The sequence below is a fragment of the Callithrix jacchus genome, chromosome 7 (genome assembly GCF_049354715.1).
Source record: "Callithrix jacchus isolate 240 chromosome 7, calJac240_pri, whole genome shotgun sequence".
Classification (NCBI taxonomy): Eukaryota; Metazoa; Chordata; class Mammalia; order Primates; family Cebidae; genus Callithrix; species Callithrix jacchus.
The window spans coordinates 147,610,211-147,631,839 of NC_133508.1; the positions used below are offsets into that span (position 1 = coordinate 147,610,211).

Consider the following 21,629-nt stretch of genomic DNA (forward strand, 5'->3'; position numbering starts at 1 on the left):
TCCTGCCTCAGCCTCCTGAGTAGCTGGGATTACAGGCACGCACCACCATGCCCAGCTAATTTTTTGTATTTTTAGTAGAGACAGGGTTTCACCGTGTTGACCAGGATGGTCTCAATCTCTTGACCTCATGATCCACCCGCCTCGGCCTCCCAAAGTGCTGGGATTACAGGCGTGAGCCACCGTGCCCGGCTGCCATCTTGTTTTTTCTAGTACCCACTCTCAAGGCTTGGGCAAGAACCTACAGCCCTTGAACTCAGTTCTGGAGTAGGGGGATGCCAGTGTTGCAGTGATTCAGTTCATATCCTGATGGTTCTCCACACATTCTTTCTCTCTTTTAGCTTTTACACCCAAGAGAAATTCAGCTGGACACAAGTAACCTAAATGCTATTTATTGAAGAGAGCAAAGAAAAAGTGCTGACCCCTTAGGGACAGGAAGAAACAAAAGCAGCTCTGCAAGTCTTCCTGCTGCTCAGCATATAGCCTTGTTGCCCCATTGGGCCATCTTGTTGTTGATGGGCATCTTGAAGAAGTTATCAGACTGTATGTAGGCAGCGATTTTCTCCAAAGCCTGAAGGAAAAATACACCAAAACTTATAAAGACCCCAACCCAGTCCAACAGAAGCATACCAAAACAGCGACATTCACCCTGAAGGCACTGTCTACAAAAAAATGGAGGAAGATGATCACCACTATTCCAATTCCGTTACAACTGTTGCCTGCGTCTACCTCCTCCATTTTTTTTTGTAGATAGCACCTTCAGGGTGTAGAAGCCAGGCTCTTCCCAAGACATAAGGGTCTAGAGGGGTCCAACCATTGACCCCTTTAGGCAAAAGCTGGGCAAGAATCCACCACAACAGGATCCTGCAGGGTCCAGGGGAGCCTGTGTTTTTTATATAAGAGAAAGGTGCAGGAAACATCACCTCAAAACGGCCCATGAAAGCCTTCAGGTTTGGGAACTCATCCAGGCACTTGGGCTCAAATATACGGTTCTGGTCCAAGATATCATAGGTGAGAAAGTCCACATAGGTGAGCTAGAACAGAGACAGTAAGATGCTTAGGTCTGAGGAGTCGTCTGCAGAGACAGAGCGGTATCCTCTTTTCCCTTCTTCCTACCTTTTCCCCTGCAAACCATGAGAATTTCCCCAAAAACATGGAGAATTGTTTCAGTTGTCCAGGTAGCTGTTCCAAGTACTGAGGCTTCAGTTTTTCCTGAGAGAGGAAAAAACAGAATGAGAATAGTGGTGATCATCTTCATAGCTAATCAGGGCGCAGGCCAGTGATGGACATTTTGTAGCCCCTTCTCTAGGTGCCTTCACTTGAGGATGGCAGGGTGGGATGAGGAATTTGGAAAGAAGAGGCACCAGCACCAGAATTACAGAAACCAAACCAAAAAATGTACGTTCTGCTTCTTATTCTAACAGCCTGGGTTGGTGCAGCAGCAGAGTGGAACAGAGACAACCCCTGGGTTCCTAAATGCCCCTTTTCTGATACTCCATTCAGCAGATGTGTGCTAAGGAATCTCACATGGTCAGAGCTGTAACAGAGCTTTATCAGTTGTATGCGGAAATCCATTACTTGGTTCTCTACGATGTCCACTCGTATCTTTTCCTCTTCAGTCTCACCACCTGTAGGCCAATGGCCAACAAAGCACCCTTGGCATCACCCACTCCCAGGCAAACCACCAGCCTGGGCTCCCTCACCAGCCCTTCCCCACTCACACATGTTGTGCTTGCGGGCGATGTAGCGCAAGATGGCATTGCTCTGGGTGATTTTGTTCTTCCCATCCAGGAGGTAGGGCAGCTGAAGGAAAAGGACAGGCCAAATGAACAACCTACCTCTCTCCCAGGGAAAAGAACACCTGCAGAGCAGTGAGCAAGAGAGAAAAGATGCTGTGTGACAAAAAAGAAAATAAATAGAAGGTAGCAACTGGGTTCACAGGATTCTAGACAGGGCTTCTTAAATCAGTGTGTGTATGTGTAGGTCTATGTGCAGGCCATGGACCTTTTCTCAGAATAAAGTTGTTAAGTGCATGAAGCAAAATAGAGAATTTATACAGTCAAAAAATATTTTAAAAATTCAAATAGAGTAACATGTGCCTATTAATGCATTAAATAGCAAGCAGATGTAATGACTAACATCTCAAATAACATATTTATATTTCTTTATATGTATGCAAATATAACTTTAAATATCTACAATGCATTTAATAGAATATGAAACTACTTGATTTCAGGCTGGGCACAGTGGCTCATGCCTGTAATCCTAGCAGTTTGGAAGGCTGAGGTGGGAGGATTGTTTGAGCCCAGGAGTTCAGGATCGGCCTTGATAACATGGCAAAACCCTGTCTCTACCAAAAATACAAAAATTAGCTGGGCGTGGTGGCGTCTGCCTGTAGTCCCAGGCAAGGATGGATATATTTGAAGGCTTCCCTTCTGCCTGTCCCCTCTCCTAAAGCCACTTACATTAGGAAAGTCCAAGTTTAGCTTGAATTTCACATCCAGCCATTGGCTTCGATCATAGTCAGGAGCTGTAAGAGACAGAATTAAGTGGGACCCAACCTCCTTAATATCCCACCTGCCAAGAATGAAAGATCTAAAGAAATAACTTGGTCCCGATACCTCAAATTCCCAGGCCCCAAAAGCATAACGACTGAGCTTCTGAGCCCTATTTGGCTAAGCATTCAGATGGGGTTGGGCTCTGGTAAAGGCAGAATCCCCAGTTCTAGGTAAAGGATGTGTCTCTACCCACCCAGATTGGGGCAGACGTCCCACCCGGCCTTGGCGCGATGCCACCACCCTCTGGGCGTAAGAAGACCTGAGCAGGTGGAGGGCCAGCTTAGCTGCACCAGCACGCAGAGCGGCATTACCTTCCCCGCACGTGTAACGTTTCTCCTCGTAGGAGGTATCGGTGAACTCCAGGAGCAGGCGGATGGCGTGCGCCAGCTGGGGGAAACAGCGGGTCAGCGCCTGCGCAGCTCCCACCCGCCCCCAACCCCCGCCTCTAACGTCCCCCGGCCCGGGGCTGCCGAGGCCCAGCGTCTTGCCGGGAAGATCGTTAAGCGGCCCCTAAGCCCGGCCCCGGCGAGCGGTTCCTCCGCCCATCCCCACAGGGCCCGCGATCCCAGAGGTTGGGCAGGGGTCGACGTCCGTGGCTCCGCAGCTCGAAAAGGCTCCAGCGTAGAGCTGCTCCTCGAGATCGCGGACCCAGAGCCCCGCTGTCTCCGCGTCCGTCTCTCTGACCGAGCGGCTCTACCGTTGAGACGGCACTCACCCCGCGAATATCCCAGTACCCCAGAACCATAGACGACTGGCACGACATGATACCAGCTTGCTAGCCTTCGAGGACTGAGGAAACCGTAAGCGGTTGGGACTTTATACCCGACGTCAGGGGGCGGGGCCCACGCGGGCGTTCTGACTCCGCCCCCGCCCCGTTCTCCGACCCCTCCCTCCGCGGCTCCACAGTCAAGTGCGCTGGCGCGACTTCTGCTGGAGTTGGGGGTTCAGGGGGCGCGAGCGCTGCAGGCGAGCAAGAGGACCCGAGGTTGAGGCTCCTCCCTTCCCCACGGGTGGGAGCCGCACTTTATTCATTAATAGTGCCAGTGAAGACGCGGAAATCACGACTAGCCAGGCAGTGGGGACCCTAGTTACCCAGAAAGCGCTAGATTCGCGCAGTGTTTACCGAGTCAGCTAGGGCTGGAATGAGGGATAGGGAGACGGGGCAAGGCCGGAGAGTCGGACCAACCTCTGACCACACAGAGCAGAGGATTCTCGACAGACCAAGCTCCCCTTTCTGTCGGTCAAGAACCTCTGCAATCTGACCCCAACATGCTTTTCCAGCCCTATCTCTCCCTCAGCCTGTCACAACCTCACAAACCAGCCCAACCCAACGATGCTTGCTGTTCCTTCTACACACGCTCGCATTTCCCGCCTCGCAGTGTTTGCTCTGTGATCCTCCTGCCCGCACCCTAATATCCGAGGCCGATCCTTCCTCACCAGCCTTGCTCACATGTCTGCCTTCTCCTCGAAGCCTTCTCAGAACCAACTGCTATCCTGGCCAGTAGAGGTCTCTTACCTTGGATGCTTCCTACCTTTGTTTTACGGGTTTAAGTGATTTATAGGTTCCCTATTATCATTTCCTCCTTCTCCAACCCCTCCCGCTTCCTAATGCTCAGGCATCCAGGGAAACTAACCTTGCCTCTTGTGTAGGATGGACTGGAGGAGGAAAGGTACCACTATTTTTCATTCACTCATCTGTCCAACAATGTTTATTTAACATGCTTGTTATGGGCAGGCACTGTTTTAGGTGCTGGAGATACAGAATTGAATTCAACAGACAAAATCCCTGCCCTCAGGAAGTTTACGTTCTAATGGGGCAGACAGAAACTAATATATAGTAAATATCTAATAAGTCAGATGGTGATACACATCCTATGGAGAGAAAACTGAGAAGAGAGAGAGGGGTCTCAGGGTGGGAATTGGCAGAATCCCAGTAGGAAGGAGTTTTGTGTTTTTAAAGGATGTGTTCATAGAAGACCTCATGGAGATGTTAATCTTTAAACAAAGACCTGAAGGAGGTGAGAGATCTAGCCACTTTGCTGTGGGGGCCACCAGGGGCTGATAAAAAACGGAGTAATTGCTGTTCCTTTTACAAATGTGTTTGCTCTGCTCCTGCCTGCACCCTAACATTCATGGCCTATCCTTCCTCAAGTAGCCTTGTTCAAATGCTCACCTCTTTCTCGAACCCTTCTCAGAATCACCCTGTCTCCTGGCCAGAAGACATCTCTCCCTCTCTTATCTTGAATCACTTCCTGTCAGCAAGAGGCAGGGAGAACTCCAGGAAAAGGGAAAGGCAAGTACAGGGAATGATCACTCTGTAGATTGCATTAAAAACAGGAGACCTGGCTGGGCGTGGTGGCTCTCACCTGTAATCCCAGCACTTTGGGAGGCTGAGATGGGTGGATCATGAGGTCAGGAGTTCAAGACCAGCCTGGCCAAGATGGTAAAACAGCATCTCTTTTTCTTTTTTAAACATAAAAATTAAAAAAAAAAAACCCAAAAAACCAGGAGACCAGATGAGATCACTATGGGAGCGAGAGTAGCAGAGGTGAGGTCTAAGGGTTTCAGGTTCTCTGGCACATCACCATATAAAGCTTAGGGAAAAATGAGAGTGAACCAGCAAAGCAGTCTAAAAAGAAGTGGGCAGGGAGGTAGGAGGAAAACAAAGGGTCCTAGAAACCAAGTGAAGATAGATGTTTAAAGGGAGAAGTGGTGAACTATGTCAAATGGGCTGATCAAGTAAGATGGAGATGGAGAATCAGGGGTTGAATTTAGGAAAGTAGACGTTTTGACCTTGACAGAGCAAGAGATCTGCAGGAGGCCCCCATAGCCGCCGGGAGAACTAAGCTTCTGAATTTCAGCAGGGCCCATGAAAGTGAAAAAGGAGCATAGATTTGCAACAATGTCAGCTCAGGAGAGACAGGATTCTAGCTGACTGTGGAGGAGTGACAGAGGAAGGAGTCCAGAGCTGCTCTGGGGGTTTTGGCCAGGCCTCCGCAGCACAGCCCTCAGGGCAGTCTGAGCTCCTAGATCCCCTGGCCTTGGTGTGGGAAATCACATTTGCCCATCAGTTCAGCTGAAGCAAGGCTGAGACTTTTAAGAAGGGCATTTTGCTAAACAGAAGAAAGGAAAAGAGTACAAACCACAGGGACAGGTGAAATTTATAACGCTTGTGTCTCTCTTCCCAAGAAAGCAAAAGGCCAGTCACAAATTCACCTGAGGTATAAGATGAGCATTTATTGAGTACCTTTTGTATGCTAGGGAACATCTGGTGTTTACATCCGGTAACTAATTCATTCCAGTTTAAGCTTCACAGCAACTTCAGCAGGCAGGGGTTATGCCCGTTTTCTAGAAGAAGAAACCGGCCTGGAGCGGTTAGGGGAGGTGCCCTTAAGGTCCCAGAGATGGTCTGGGATTCAAACCTAGATCTGTCTAATAACACAGTTGGGGCTAGTTTCCCTGCATTTGGCCATCTGGACAGCTCTTCGCCACATGGCAGTCTTCTTGGGAAGTCTGGGAAACACCAGGTGAAAACACTTTTTTTTGGTCCTGGAGGGTTTCCCTGCTTCTAGGGCTCCTTTAGCGATGGGTTAATATCTCTCCCCCCGCATACCAAGAAATTAACTTTTCTGGGTACTTTTGCCCTTGACATCCAAAGGGTCTCACCTTTTCTCTCTTTTGTGAGGGAAAATTGTTGCTTTCCTATTCTGTTAACAGCTATGAGAGATGATTTTCTGAGGCCAGAAACTTGAGGGGATGACATAGGCAGTCTAAAAATAGGGCAGTTTGGGGCCCAGACAATGTCAGGGTCATGGACAAATTCAGCTAAGAGAGATTTAAGGGAACATCTTAAGAACCCTCGAATCCGTAAGTACATTGGGCCTTATCTGTTAACTAACTCAAGACAAGTATACCTACTGGTATGTAGAGAGGGGACTCCATTGAGATTAAGGAAAGCCACTTTTACTAAAAAATATAAGGAGCTATGGACAGTCCAAACTCTTTGCTTAACCCTTGAGGAAACAGGGACCCAAAGAGTGAAATGACTTGCTAGAGTTCACCCAGCCAGCTGGTGGAACTGATCAAAGCCTGCAGCTGTCAGTCCTGGCGCTCTTTGCTACTGTGAAGTGGTGTGCCTGCAGCTGTGCTGGGTGTCTTGGAATATACTGGGAGACATGTATGCATGAAAAACATGGTGAGCATAGCCTTATTTTGGAGTTTGTTTAGAAAGAGAGTCAGGAGAGCTTGGGCCATAATTCTTAAATTCTGATTCCAGCTCGAGGTTGCAGTGTGAATGTCCACTCACATTCAAATAATCTGGCTCAGTGATGGATATAGGCTTGCTGCTGTTTCATGCCCAGTGTCCCAGCCCTTCCTACCTCCCTGTCTTTGGTCCCCCTCAGGCCCAGAAGAAGCTGTAAGGGAGGCAGAGAACAAGCTCGAAGATGCTTTTACTGAGAAGGAGAGGGACTGGACAGATTCCTGACAAGCCTAGGCAGAGATGTTCCAGGTTTGGGAAAGAGATAAAATAAATAGGTGTTTACTGGGGAGGCTCCAACACAGCCAGAATGCGCACTGTTTGCTTCAGCCTCCGGGCCTGTCCATTGTTTTTGCTGTGTGAGCTGGGGTGTGGGGTTTGCTGCAAACTGGGATCCAGAAGAGGAATTCTCGGGGCTCTAATGGGTATCAGATCTGCCATCTTGCATCAGCGGGGCCTGGTTCTTGGAGGGGTCCAGTCCAGTGACTCGGGGCTTATCTGAGGAAAGAAAAAGATTCAGATAAGCCTGGCAGCAGGTGAGGGATCTGTGGAGCTTGCACCACCGGTAGGCTCGGAGCCTCAAGGTAAGCCTGAATGCATGAAGCTAAGCACCTGGGCAAATATCCTGCGCCCAGCACCCGACACACTCAGTTCTGCCCCAGGGCTGTGCCTGCAGGCTTGTTCTCCTGGTACTCTCTCTCACCCAGGAGCACCAGACACTCTCAATGGGAGTCAGGACCCCAGGGTGTCCTCACCCCCAGCAACCTTCTGACAGCCTCCAGCCGGGACAGGATTCGTGGGGCCTCCTGTGGACATAGCATCTGTAGCTCCCCAGGTCTCATTCGAAGTAGCTGGCTCCCTGTCAGGGACCCAAGGGTCCTCACCGTGCTGTGAACCAAACAGCAAAAGCCATCGGTGGTGGGTTGGAAGGACCCCAGGCCTGAGCATTTGAGTAGAGAAGGGGCTCTTGGGGCTTGGAGGTTGGGGTTACAGAAAAATTTATGGAGTAGGATGTCTGAGAGTGAAGGAGTAAAGTTAGCATTTGGCTCCAGCCAATTTCAGAACTTCCAGGTTTGAAAGAAGTACTCTGGGACAGAATCTCCTGGCTGGGGAGGGACGATTGAGCTGGCAGCTGGGGTTCTTCCCGAGTCCACTCCCTGATCCTTGCTGCCTTTGCCACGTCAGGACTCACCACTTAATCTCTAATCTAGGCTTGGACAAGCCTCTGCTCTGTCCTCTTTGGCTTAGCAGAGACAGCGCTGGAACGGGTGTGTTCTGGGTCTCTGGGTTTCCTTGGTTAGCCCTTTACATAGTTTCTCCCTCCACATCCTGTAGGGCCCGGCACTCACAAATTGGAGAAGTTCTCTGTCTGCAGCCAGGCTGTGACCTCTTCAGGCTTCGAGCTAAGTCGAAGCATTGGAACCTAAGAGTCAGGGGGAACTAGGGGTCAGAGTTCATTTCATCTCACAGCCAACCACAGGCTCTAACATCTGGGTCCCTTCTTCAGGCTCTCATCAAATCACTTCTCCTACTCTGGCAGGGAGCTGGTCTTGTTCTGTGCTCTGGCCCCATGGTAAAGTTGGCACACACTGAGAGTGCAGTAGTATGGTCTAGGTCAAACCCGGACTATCTCCTCTACTTGTCATTGAATCCTCCCACTCCCGTCTCCAACGCAGGACATAGGGCTCTGGATAGTCCAGGCTGGGTAGTACCCGAGAGGATGACTGGCCCTGGGTCCCAGGGATCCCTGACTGTAGAGGCTCCAGGATGTTGCTGGGAATGTAGCCGCTCTGTCCTGCCTTGTTCTTCACCAGCCACCACCGCTTGCTGTGGTCCAGAACCTGCCAGGAGTCATTCACCTCAGTCCCCTTCGCCTCTGTCCAGCCAGCCTTCCCTCCCCACACAAGGCTTTTTCCTTCTGGCCCTTTCCCACCCTCCTTCTCCCTCTCTAGGCCACCCACCCTGGCAGCCCCATCCCCGGACCACCCTCCCCGGCTGCCTGCAGCTTCCACCAACCGCCACCTCCTTTTCTAGCCTCTGGCCCAAGCCTCACCTCCAGCTCCTCTCCCTGGACCACAGTCAGTTCCCGTGGGTTCCTAGCTTCAAACTCGTACAAGACTTGCATTTTCAGGGCTGGCTGGACAGGTGCAGGACTGGTGGGCTTGGAGTTGGGGTCCCCAGGCTGAGGATCATGGTTAGGTGTCTTCTCCTGAGCAAAGTGTGAGGTGCTCCCTAACCTGTGACTTCCCCTCCTAAGAAACAGAGTCAGGATGGCTGGTAGCAGGTACCCCCACAGGTATCTCGTGCCTGCAGTCTGATGGTAACTCTTGGGTTTCTATAGAGTCTGCTGGCAGGTCAGTGTTAGGTGGGGCTTGGAGTGTGGCTTTTTGCAGGCAGGAGGGGTCTGAAATGTCACTATTTCTGAAGACATTTCTGGGAGTGGAATTTTCTACATCTGAGCTCTGCCCTAAGCACTTTATACTTGAGTTTGGGAAATCAAAGTCATGCGTGGGTAGTATCATGAGAAGAAGGGATGAGAGCCTGGGAGGGTAGAACACTGTTTTTCACCTAAGGTAGGAGAGGGGTGTGTTTATATATGTTTGTCTGGCTAAAAGAGACCCTCTTGGCTCTCTTGAGATGTAGAGAGCCAGAGATCCAAAGGAACGGCCCCGTCTGTCCCTCCCCAGGACCATGAAGTCCCTACTAATCCCAGGGCATACCGAAGGGAAGCAGAGTCCTGGTATCCTAAGAGTGCCTGTAAAGGACAGAACAGATAGTGAGTAAGAGCAGGAGGCAGCCAGCATGGTGGGAGGGAGGTGGGGTATCTGACCGCACGCATAAGCAGCTCACACACAGCTACCCCCTGTCCCTTCTCCTGCCTCCCCCAGTATACAGATACAGATACCCACATGAACCCACCCACCACTTGGAGATGGGACCTCAGAAATTGAGCCTATGTCCCAGCCCTGAGAGTCCCCCCAAATGTCTCCTGTTGGCAGTCCGGCATTGACTTCTGGGTTCCCATAGAATTTGCTGGCATGCCAGTGTTAGGTCACACTAGTTGTGTGACCACGGTTTGGATGGGGAAGGCAGAAACTAGCCAGGGACTAGGGCTGTGGGTAGGGCACTGCGCCAAGCTCCCCTTACTTGGCTGGAGGGCTCTGGAGGTTTCCAGCCATCAGAGAATGTGGGTTGGTAGGGCAGGGGCTCATCACCTGTCCAGTCGGCCCTGAAGAGGGAAGCAAAGCTGAGTTCACAACTTCTCTGTGCCAGGCAGTGGGATGTGGAGAGGGAGGGGATGACAGGGCCTAGCCTCAGGAATCTTCTGGTTAATAGGTGACATGGTCCATGTGCACAGATGAAAGGCCCCAGGACACCCACAGAGGAGCAAACAGTTAAGCCTGGACATATCCCATGGTGCAGGTGTCTTCGGGCCAGCCTCACTTCTGCCCGTGAGGTAAAGATACACCACCCCCGCAGGAACACGATGGACACTTCATTGCCCTGATTGGGTGTTTGAATTGAAGTAGTAGAACTACAAGAGCTTTTGGGCTGGCTAATACCCTGGGGGTCTTGTGCAGTGTTTTTCTAGGCTGTTTTCAGTTTCCCAGCAGCAGATCCCTTTCTCTCTAGCTAAATAGTCTGTGGATTTCCACCTTGTGAAGTAGACTGCAACTGAGCTGCTCTGGTTGACTCTGGGATCGGCTGGTCCTTGCCTATCAGCCTCCCCTTTGCCCATTGCACAGGACCCAGGAGGACCATGCTGTTTGTGGCCTTCAGGCTTGCCTGCTTGGAATATTTTCCACTTGTCTGCCCAGGGAATGCCTATTCATTTCTCTGAAGAAGTTGCCCTCCTTTCTTCACTGGGACAGGAGCAAATGTTTTGCTGAACTTGGCATATCCCTGGAGTATTGCTCATCACGCTGCATTGCTCATGATTCTTATCTTTTTGTTTCTTACTATGTATAGATCTCCTTGGGGGCTGCTCCCTGGAACAGTGGCTGATACATAGAAGGCAGCTATTAAGTGTTTATTCAATGGGAACAAAGGAACGATTCCCTCTTCTGAATCTTCTTTTTTTTTTTTTTATTGAGACGGAGTTTCGCTCTTGTTACCCAGGCTGGAGTGCAATGGCGCGATCTCAGCTCACCGCAACCTCCGCCTCCTGGGTTCAGGCAATTCTCCTGCCTCAGCCTCCTGAGTAGCTGGGATTACAGGCACGCGCCACCATGCCCAGCTAATTTTTTGTATTTTTAGTAGAGTCGGGGTTTCACCATGTTGACCAGAATGGTCTCAATCTCTTGACCTCGTGATCCACCCGCCTCGGCCTCCCAAAGTGCTGGGATTACAGGCTTGAGCCACCGCGCCCGGCCCCCTGAATCTTCTTAATTGGTTCCTTCTGTGCCTTAGAAACATGCTTGGGTCTTGACCCTAATACTACTCTTATAGGCTGTCATCCTATTGCTTTCTTCTTACCAAATTTCTTGAGAATGTGCCTTTATCCTCTGCCTATATATTCTTGTCTCTGTTTCTTTCATTATTGCTGCAACCTGCTTTCCATCTCTGCCATTACTTTATTTGAACTAGTCTATTTAAAATGCTGATTGCAAATTCAAGGGCCTTGTATGGTCTCCGTCCTTCTGGATGACCACAACATTTAGTGTTACTTATAGCTTTGGGTCAGTTTGCCTAAAATCAAGTCATCTAAATATCATTTGCCTGAAATTCAACTCTTTTGAGGGTTTTTACGTGTCCTTAGGTATTCTATTTCCTATGTTTCTGTCTTTCATTTATTTCTGGTTATGTTAAGAAATTAGAAAACATCTAAGGGCACAGCTGACTTAATATTACATTTAAAAGTATTTATCAAATGTACATCATTTTATGAATACTGAAGTTGTTTGCATCTTTGTGGGTATTTAAAAAATTATATGTGCTCATCTGTTTTACTAAGGACTCAATCGTTGAAGTGAGGCTGGGTTTTGAAACACAAAGTGGTGTATTCAACATGCTTCTTCAGTGTTAAAGTGGCTGAATGAAAGAATCTGAGGCCTTCTTGTTTGAGTCCATTGCAGAAACTGTGTTTTCCTCTCCTGCTAGTGCTAAACAGATGCCAGAGCTATTCCCACAGACGGTGGGAGCCCAGCACAGCCCTAAGAACTGTGAGACTGGCTTATGCAGGTACTCTTAGTCCCAGTGTTCTGGATAGCTGAACACTGGTATGTGACTGGAGGTCCAGAATTGATAAGTGATTTCATTTAGTGACTGCACTGAGAGTGCATTAAAATAAATGGTTGGCCGGGCACAGTGGCTCACACCTGTAATCCCAGCACTTTGGGAGGCCGAGTAGGGTGGATCACGAGGTCAGGCATTTGAGACCAGCCTGGCCAACACAGTGAAACCCCGTCTCTACTAGAGATACAAAAAAAAAAAAATTAGCTGGGTGTGGTGGTGGGTGCCTGTCATCCCAGCTACTTGGGAGGCTGAGGCAAGAGAATCGCTTGAACCCGAGGGGCGGAGGTTGCAGTGAGCTGAGATCATGCCATTGTACTTCAGCCGTGGCAACACAGTAAGACTGTCTCAAAAAAAAAAAAAAAAATAGATTGTTATGGGTGGAAACAACCCCTGTGTCCATCAGCAGATGAATGGATAAACAAAATGTGTCATATCCATAACAATGGGATATTATCCAGCTACAAAAAGGAAGGGCATTCTGATAGATACTACAATATGGATGAATTGTGAAGACATTAAGTGAAACAAGCCACATAGGACGGGACAAAAAGGGACAAATATTGTATGATTTCACTTATATGAGGTTCCTAGAAGAGGCAACGTATTTCTCAGGGAGACAGAACGTATACAGAAAGTAGAACAGAGGTTTCCCAGGGTTGAGGAGTGGCTAATGAGGAATTATTGTTTAATAGGTACAGAATTTCTGTTTGGGATGATGAAAAAGTTCTCAAAATACTGTAGGCAATGGTGTTGGTTGCACACATTGTTGATAAATGTAATGCCACTGAACTTAATACACTTAAAATGGTTAAAATGATAAAAATGTAAATTTCATGCTATGTATATTCTACCATAATAAAAAATAGACAGTTTTGAACTATAATTCATGTCTTAAGACAAGCTGGACAAAAAATATTGCAAATGGGGCTGAATTGAAAAGAACTGATCATGCCGGGTGCAGTGGCTCACGCCTGTAATCTCAGCACTTTGGGAAGCTGAGGGGGGCGATCCCTTGAGCTCAGCAGTTCAAGACCAATCTGGGTAACACGGTGAAACCCTGTCTCTACAGAAAATAGAAAAAACAGCTAGACATGTTGGTGCACACCTGTGGTACCAGCTCTTTGAGAAGCTGAGGTAGGAGGATCGCTTGGAGCCAGAAGGTGGAAGTTGCAGTGAGCCGAGATCATCACAGCACTGCACCAGCCTGAGTGACAGAGTGAGACCTTGTCTCAGACAAAACAAAAGTCGTTACTAAGCAAATAACTCCAAGGAAAAACTCCTTTCCTTGTTGGCTTTTCTGTTTTTCCAAAGCCTCCTTCTCGCTTGGTTTTTATCCCTCTGCTCTTCGGGTTCTCCTTAACTCTCTGGAATTATTCTCTGCCTTCTTAACCCTTTTTGCATTTGCCATGTAGAAGTTGCCATGACACTTGCCTCTTCTCTCATGGAATAGAGCAAACTGTGCTTGTCAAGGTATATTCAGGGGCTCCCTCTGGAGTGCTCCCCAGTAGCTGTGCCTCCAGCCATCACTGCTGTGCACCCCCTCTCAGCTGCCCGGCCACCAGGCCTCTGCAGAATGTTCCAAGGATGCCTCAGCTCAGTGTGCCCAAGCTGGTCCCTCCCACTCCCCTGGCTCTCGTCTGTTTGACGTTTTGTATTGTTTTGATTTTTGAGACAGAGTTTGGTTCCTGTCACCTAGGCTGGAGTGCAGTGGCGTGATCTCGGCTCATTACAACCTCCGCCTCCCAGGTTCAAGCAGTTCGCTTGCCTCAGCCTCCCAAGTAGCTGGGATTACAGGCATGCACCACTACACTCAGCTAATTTTGTCTTTTTGGTAGAGATGGGGTTTCTCCATGTTGGTCAGGATGGTCGGGAACTCCTGACCTCAGGTGATCTGCCCACCTCGGACTTCCAGAGTGCTGGGATTACAGGCATGAGCCACTGTGCCGGCCCTGTTTGCCTTTTTTGTGCAGCTGCCTGTCTTACAGTTACCCCTGCAGGGAGTCTCTTTCTCTCTGAACTCCTGGCTCGTTGGTTGCCAAGTCTTACTGACATTACATTTGCAACATCTCTTACGTCAGTAATTCTTAAATTTTGGTCTGGATTGAGACAAAGTTTTCACTTTGTCCTTGACAAAAATGAGAGAATATTTTATTAGAAGGTTACGATCTCCCTTTTCTTGGGAAAAACTGTTCTTTTTTCTGAGATAACATGTTTCAGTGTGGGTGATGGCAAGTGTGTGCTTTTCTTGTTTTAATAAGCCATTTGTACTTAGCCAAATAAAAAGTTGGGAACTCTATGTAGAGTCCCCTGAGTTGCTCTGAGATATTTCTGGTTTGTGACAATATAGACCCTCAATACAGAGCCACCTCTCATGCCCTGCCTGATGCTTCCATTCACCTCACTCCCGATTCAGTTCAGGCCTTATCTTCACTCACCCACTAGTTGTCCATGCCAGGCCCAACCCCATCCAGAGGTTACTCTCAGGTGGGCTTAGACAGGACTGCAGCAGGTCGATGGCTTTAGAGGTGAGGAGGGGTGAGATCACTTGGGCTGCTAGGCCAGACTCAGGGCACCTGGCCAGGATCTAGGGGAAAGATGGAAGGTGTCAGGAAGCCTAGGCTCCCACAGGGCCCAGTGAGGGTGGGAAAGGGCCCCGAGTCCCTGGCTTCCCACTTTTGCAATGCTACGATGTTACCTCCTGCAAGTGGCCCCACCTGCCTCGGGCCTGCTTCTCCTTCCTGTCTCCCTCAGAGCATTGGTATCCTTGGCTCTGGCCCCAGCTCATCTGGTTCCACCCTAGCCCCTACTCCTTGTCCCCCTCCACCAGCCTCCTTTCCTCCCTCTGCTCCTTCTTGACTTCAGCCTGTCCCTCTTCACCACCCTGCCCTCCCCTGACTCACAAAGTTCAGAGATTTGAAGAGGATGTGCACGAGCTCGGGGGCACTTGTCTCCTGCAGCCAGGCAGCCAACCTTCCCTGGGGACACAGGGAAGCCTGTTACCACGCCTGACCCCACCCCACCTTCACCAGGACCCCAGGGCACCATAATTGTTTTATGCTTTGGCTGGGAGGCTGGGTCTCCCCAAAAGTCCCAAGAGGGGAGGGGGAGTTCTAGGGGGAGTAGATGGAGAAGAAAAAAGCTTGGAATGGTTGAGTCCAAACAGCAGAGGGTTACTGGCGAGGACGAGGAAAAGGGGAGGCCTAGTGAACTCGTGGGGAGCCACATACCAGGAGGTTGAAGCTGTACTTAATCTTCTGGAAGCAGTCAGTGTACTGTGCCCGTGTGAGCCCTGGGAGAAGGGGCCAGGGCGGTCGGCCTCAGATCATCCTGAAACACCCCCTGCTCCTCTTCCCCTGGCCCTCCAAACTCACCTCTCTGATTCTTGTTTTTTCCCCCAAATTTCTTCTTCCTGCTGGTCTTTGCCTGGGCCTCTTCCAGCTTTCCAATGAATAGTTCAATGTCCCTTAGGACATGGTTCAGTACTTCCTGGGCCCCAAACAACCCATGGCTTTGAATGGGCAGTTGGACCCACTCTAGAAATCCCAACACTGCCTCCCACACCCCTCCCACCACAAGCCCCAGCCTCAGGCCCAGCCTGGAGTACAAACAAGCCTCTCTGGCCTCCTTGCCCAGGCCCTGGCCATCCTGGGACCCTGGCCTCCTAGGAAGAGAGGGAGGGTTGGTCTCCTTCCTTCTCCCAGGCCCAGAAAGCCTCAGCAAGCCCAAGACCGTCCGCAGTTACCTCGTCCCTCTCTGGGTCCTCGGGGGAAGGGGACCGCCTTGGAGGAGACAGAGTGAAGGGACTTGGTTCTTGGGCACTGGGGTGGTGTGGCAGGGGCCTTGGGGATGGCGGGAGGCCTGCAAAGTGAGGAGACCATGAAACTGGGTCTTGGATCTTTGACTTTTAAACAGAACCTCTCTTCCACATGCCCCCATGTCCCAAACTTACTATGCTCTGGGGTCCTCTGGTGGGGCTGTTCTGGAAGGGGCCCCCGCTCCAGATAGAGTGCCTGCTCCATAGGGAGTGGCTTTTCCGCAGGAGGCCCCCTCCGTCTGTCCTGGTCTGGGCGAAGTCCTCCAAGTTGGGGTCTGCTGAGGACATGGTAGAGCCCACATCTTTGACAAGGTTCTTGGTAGAGAGGCCCTGCCCACACTTCTGCTCCGGGACTCAGGGGCACCACCACCTCTCTCCAGGACCTCCACTCCCTGGCCTCCTTCTGGACCCACCCCTGACTCCACCCTACCTCATCTGCCTACCCTCTGGTCCCTCTCAGTTCTCATCGCAGTCTCTGGACAGTCTCTAGTGCCCCCTGGGCTCAGCCCCTTCCTTGTGCCCACCTCTGTCCCGGCTCCTCCTCAGTCCAGGCCCAGGTTGGTTGGGCTACAAGCTCCTGGGTTCCCCAACATATGGGATCAGGGTCTGGCCCTTGAGGCTAAGCTGGGAGGCTCCACAGGTGGGCTGGGCAGAGGCTGCCTACCTTTTCTCCAGCTCTTCCTCCAGAGCCTTCTGCAGGCCGGTCCTCAGTCGCTCTGCCTGGGAAGCAGCAGTCAGGCAGGCTAAGTGTGTGGGGGGAAAGGGGAGGCTGTGGGGGGTGACAGTCATTGAACCCCACCCCTGACCACTCACCCCTACTTCTTGGCACTGGAAGAGCAGAGTGCTTCTGCCTGGCAGGCCCGACTCCTGCACGGTGATGGACAGGATGGAGTTGTAGGAACATGTGTTGAGTGCCACATTCATGGCCTGGATGCTGTCCAGGCGGTAAGAGTCCAGCTCCTCCTGGGCCAGGTGGAGAGGTCAACTGTGAGGCCACCAAGAGCCAGGTATGGCTTCAAAAAGCTCCTGACCAGCTTATCTTAGCCCTTTGGTGGCCTGGGGCTGTGGTGTCATCTACCTGACTCTTGTGCCTCTGTCCCCAGCCTCTGTCCCCCGTCTCTTCCTAGGCCTGGGTGTGTGTTGTATGTGGGGAGGGTGGCTGCCCTTTGGGGCCTGGAGGGTGGAGTGGTGGAGTTCAGGAACTGGTGCTTGCTTCCCCACGGCCCAGGCCGGCTCTAGCTGGGTATGGTGGGAGGGCTGACCTTGGTCTCAATGTCCAGCAGCTGCAGCCAGCCGTCCCTGACCTGCAGGGTCAAGTCTTGGCTCCACACCCGGCCCTGTGCATCCATCTCCAGCAGCTTCTGCAAGGCATCCTTGGGATCCTGGACTCTCTGATTCCCCAGCTTACATGTCATCAAGTGCTGCAGGGAGAAGGGGAGTCCCAGGACTGGGGGAAGGCTCAGAGAGGGGGACCACAGGCATGCTGGGTACAGGAAAGGCAGAAGAGGAAGGAGACGTCCTTGGCCCCCTTGAGGTGGGAGGTTCCAGGCTTCAGATAAAGCAACTTTCCAGGGCCAGTGTGAGGGCCAGTGTTGAAGCACTGGGGCCAGGGATGGGGGCTCCAAGTCTGGGTCTGAGGGGCTGCAGGAGGGGCTTGAGGACTCTGGAGGAAGGACAGGCATGGCCTTTACTAGTCTAGGCCGAGTGAGGCAGCTGGTGGATGTGGTGGATGTGGGCTCTAGCCACCCAACAAATAACTTCTCTGGGTGGGTTACAGGACTCTCAGATTCTGTTCCTGGCTGCGTTCGCTCCCTTTGGGAACTCAGTCCCAGCCCAGTCTTCTTCCTAACTCGCCCAGCATTCCTGTCTCTGTCTCCCTGGTTCATGCCTGGAGGTACCATCGTGACCTCAGCTCCACTCAAGGCCTTGCCTACTGCCAGGCTGACCATTCATGAGTGTTTTGCGGTTATTCGCTCTCCTTAGGGAGATCCCTCCCTTCTCCCAGCCAAACACTACCTTCACAAGTCCCTTTCCACCCAGGTTTCTTGTTGGAAGGAGATGCAGCCTGCCTCCTGCCCCTTGATCCCACCCCACCCCCGCCTGGGGCCCAGCTTCTCTCCCTGTTTGGGCACTGCCAGCATGTTCAGGAACCCTGGCAGCATGAGCAAACCCCATCCTCCTAAGCATATCTCCTCTTACTCTGCCTGCTGGGCCCAAAAGAAGCCTGTTACTAGCCTCTACCCTCCAGAGAAGCTGAGTCCTCCTGGCCCCTCCTCGGCTGGCTGGGGGAGCCCTGCCTCCGCTGCCCTGTGGGACCTGCAGACCATCACCCCAGCTTCATCCATGCTTGTTCTCCACTGGATCCCTAACAAGTGGTGCCCAGGACAGGATGGCTTCTACCCCAGAGCTCCAGCCTGACCCTGTGCCTGCTCTCCCCCACCCTCGCAGCCTGCACTTCGCCTTCTCCTTGGTGTCAACAGTCCTTCAGTTACCTAAATCTTGCAGTGCCAGTGTCATCCTTTCTGGCAGGCCCAGAGACTCCATTCTTGCCTTGGCGCAGCCTTGGAGCTGCTCACCCTCACCCTGGAGGCTCAGGCCCAGGCGCCTCTCCTCTCCAGTCATGGCCCTTTCAATCCCCCACAGGGCCAAAGATCCCACACACTCTTGCCTCCAGCCATGCAAGGTCCTGGGCAAGGAGCATCGCCCAGGGGACTGGTGCAGCAGGGGATGGGAGACAGGTGGGTGGAGGTGGGTGGGTGGTTGCAGGTGCCTCCTAGCCCCTCCCACTGTTACTACTTCCTGTCTGGGGACCCACCCGCCTGACCTCCAGCCAGGCTCTCTCTGCTCACTCGGACTGCTCCTCCTCCTCCCCGACACGGAGCAGATGCTCTATCAGGCTTGCTGACTCTGAGTCTGCGGGACCTGGCTGGGTCAGGCTGTTGGCTTCCAGGGCAGGGACTTGTGTGAGGTGTCCATGTTCTGGCAGGGCAGTGGGCACATGGGAAAACTTGCGTTGGGTTGGACATGACCCAGGGCTGCAGAGGTACTCACCTCCACCCTGTGCTGCAGGAGGGTGGGCTCTGAAGTGAGGTTCTGGGAGTACTCCTTCCGGTGCACTACAGGGTCACAGAGCAAGGGGCGGGAGGTGAGCAGAGAGTGAGGTGAGACTCAGGCCACTGCTGGAGGTAGTTGGTGTGAGGAGGAGGGAGTGGAGGACAGGACGTTCAGGGGGCTCAGTGGGAGGGCAGGGGAGAGGGGCCTGCCAGGAGCTTACAGTAAATGGTTCTGCTGCTGGGCCTCGACATGCTGATGCTGCTGAAGACGGCTCCCTAGAACCCAAAGTGAACCAGAGGCAGCCATGAGAGCTGGGGAAAGGGGCACCAGGCACAGCAGGGCAGGACAGTTGCTATCGCTCTGACCTGGGGCCTCTAGGACCAGACCCAAAGCCCCTGGCTCCAGGGGCCCTTTCCAGAGCCATCTGCAGCCAGCGTCCTCCACCGAGGAGCCCTCCATCTTGGCTGGGCCTGGAGGCCCCAGGGGGAGGGAAGGGAGGGCAAGGGAGGCCACAGCATGGTTGGGCCCCAGGGCAGTCTCCAGGCCTCCCATTGTTTGGCTAATAAAGCTCATGCCAAGGAGTCCAGGACACCTGGATGGACACGGACCTGTGATCAGATTCTATCCTGGGCCTGGGTATGAAAGACACTGGAAGAGCAGAGGGTTCGGCAGCTGACCCCGCCAGAGGAGGCCCTCTTGTTCAGTCCTGTTTCAATTCTGCAAACTGGGAGGACGCTGATGCTGGCTCTTCAGCTGCAGACCCTGTGGGAAGACTGCATGCATGCGTGTGCATACTCATGATGGCACTGCAGGACTCTCCAGGGAGCTGGCCTCCCCGAGTGTCTCCCCAGGCTTCCCGGCTCTTTGCTTTTTGTCCTCTGTATCCTCTGCCCAGGTCCCCTCCCCACCCCAACCCTTTAAATTCCTCTTGGTGAAGCCCTCCGGGACCATCCAACCCCACCCCGCCCAGGGTACCCGCCTAATGCTGCGCTGGACCTTGTACATTTCTCTCCAGCAACAAGTCACAACAGCCACCACGGGGCTGAGAGCCTGATGCGGAGCCCCTTACCCACATCTTAGCAGTTCCTTCCCGCTGAGTTCACTTGTATTTACTTGGTGCCATCACTGTTCTAAGGGCTGTACCTTAAGTCACTCTAATCCTCAAAGCAACCTCAAAAGGCAGGTACTGGTACTGTCCCCATTTACCCGAGAGGACTCTGAGGCTCAAGGAAGGTAACAGGCCTGAGGTCACAAATGAGTGTTTAATGGAGAGCGAACCCAGACCTATCCGACTGCCAACTTTATGTTTTAATGGTTTACAAACATGCCTCTGCCCCTGGGCTGTGTGCTGTCACAGAGGGAGTCTAGAGAACACACATGTTGAAATGGAGTGGAATTAAATATGGTGTGTGTGTGTGCGCTGGGTGGGGATGGGGTTGGTCTGAGCGGGTCAAGGGTATGTGCTATCTGAATGAGGTTTGTGGGTATCCACATGTCTACATGGTGCACCTGAGTTGTGCAGAAATACTGGGATCCCCTGGGTACGTGCAAGAGAGCAGCTCACACCCTTGTTTATTAGGACTGTTATGAAAATGACAGAGGAGCTGATAAGATGACTCAGTGTGGACAGAAACAAACTGCCAGTGCACCATTAAGGGAACATGAAGCGACGGCCGGATCTCTGGTTTCCTTGTTTGGGAGAACCCTTTTTCTCTTCAGGGGTAAGGGGGGTCTAGAAGCTTGCTCCCCTCCCCCAGCCTCCCTAACCCCCATTGTGACACTTCCTGCTTTTCCATGCTCTCCATGTGGAAGAGGAAGTGAGGTCTTCCCCTGGTCAGCCCCATTCCCCACTCCCCACTCCCCATGCCCCACTTCCCCAGTACCAGGGTGGGCCCCACCTGTGGGTAGTTCAAGGTGGGAAAACAGTTGCTGCAAAAGATCCCTACCCAGGAAGGGAAGAGGGGACTGGTTTGGACTGACTTGCTCCTTAGGGCTGGGGGAGCTGTGACAGCCCAGTTTTCCCCTTTAAGCCCTAGATGTAGGAGTTTGGAACAGGGAAGGCCATCAGCTCAAAGACTCTGGGGCAAGCACCTCAGAAGTCCTTCCAAAGGCTGGACCTTGCTTTGCTTTCCAGCTCTCCAGCCAGCTGCTGAGTCCCAAGCCCCTCTTTGGGCTTCATCCCCTGGGTAGCAGCTGGGAACAGGTGGGAGACCTGGCTTGGGAAGCCACTGAGTTGTCCCCACCTGCCCTGGGATCCCCTGTGACTGAGCTGGGCCCTGATCTTGCCTGGGAGCCAGGCTCTTACCTGTGTGCCAGTGAAGCCGGGCGGCTAGTCCTCCGGAGGGGCTGGTCTTGGAGCAGGTGGTCCAGGGCTGGTGGCAGAACAGCGGCTTCTCTGCTAGTGGCCGCAGGCAGAGCCTGCCTCTGATGAGGCTTCAGAGGCAGCCACGCCTGTGCTCTTTGGACTCTGGCGGGTGGGGAGGTCTCCTGGCCACTAACTGCTCAACGTCAACCTGGACCCGCTACAGTGTTTGCTGACAGTTGTCCCCAGCTTAGCTAGAGACCCCTGCTTCCCTGTTTCCCCCTCTGCTAGCCTTGGTGTGTGGCCCCCTCTTCCCTCTGCCTTTCGGGTGCCTACTTTGGGGAATCAGGTCAGCATTAGGCATGGGGCTGGACCATAAGGAGAGAACACGCATGGCTCGGAGAGGTTGGG

The 21,629-nt window shown here is 52.3% G+C and overlaps 2 protein-coding genes across 10 annotated transcripts; both read right to left on the minus strand.

Annotated features, from left to right (window-relative positions):
* Window positions 1-373: 373 nt before the first annotated feature.
* GSTM3 (glutathione S-transferase mu 3) lies at window positions 374-3,346 on the minus strand. Its single transcript, XM_002751187.6, has 8 exons — window positions 3,271-3,346; window positions 2,867-2,942; window positions 2,463-2,527; window positions 1,719-1,800; window positions 1,525-1,625; window positions 1,114-1,209; window positions 921-1,031; window positions 374-568 (listed from the first exon to the last, which is right to left on the minus strand). Exons 1-8 carry the CDS (start codon window positions 3,316-3,318, stop codon window positions 470-472), a joined length of 678 nt encoding a protein of 225 aa, XP_002751233.1. The 5' UTR covers window positions 3,319-3,346; the 3' UTR covers window positions 374-469.
* Window positions 3,347-5,772: 2,426 nt separating this feature from the next.
* EPS8L3 (EPS8 signaling adaptor L3) lies at window positions 5,773-21,342 on the minus strand. 9 transcript variants are annotated; one of them, XM_054236633.2, is made up of 21 exons: window positions 21,222-21,342; window positions 19,525-19,678; window positions 19,137-19,191; window positions 18,914-18,978; window positions 17,125-17,283; window positions 16,676-16,825; window positions 16,527-16,582; window positions 15,998-16,140; window positions 15,791-15,906; window positions 15,420-15,534; window positions 15,276-15,337; window positions 14,949-15,023; window positions 14,484-14,632; window positions 13,154-13,252; window positions 9,961-10,042; window positions 9,534-9,568; window positions 8,867-9,065; window positions 8,526-8,654; window positions 8,163-8,236; window positions 7,569-7,701; window positions 5,773-7,311 (listed from the first exon to the last, which is right to left on the minus strand). In XM_054236633.2, exons 3-21 carry the CDS (start codon window positions 19,165-19,167, stop codon window positions 7,261-7,263), a joined length of 1,923 nt encoding a protein of 640 aa, XP_054092608.2. In that variant the 5' UTR covers window positions 19,168-19,191; window positions 19,525-19,678; window positions 21,222-21,342; the 3' UTR covers window positions 5,773-7,260. The 9 variants fall into 9 exon arrangements, with proteins under 9 accessions (XP_054092608.2, XP_054092607.2, XP_002751249.4 ...); XM_054236632.2 differs by having other exon boundaries at window positions 19,525-19,689; XM_002751203.6 differs by lacking the exon at window positions 13,154-13,252 and having other exon boundaries at window positions 15,998-16,137; window positions 19,525-19,689.
* Window positions 21,343-21,629: the final 287 nt, after the last annotated feature.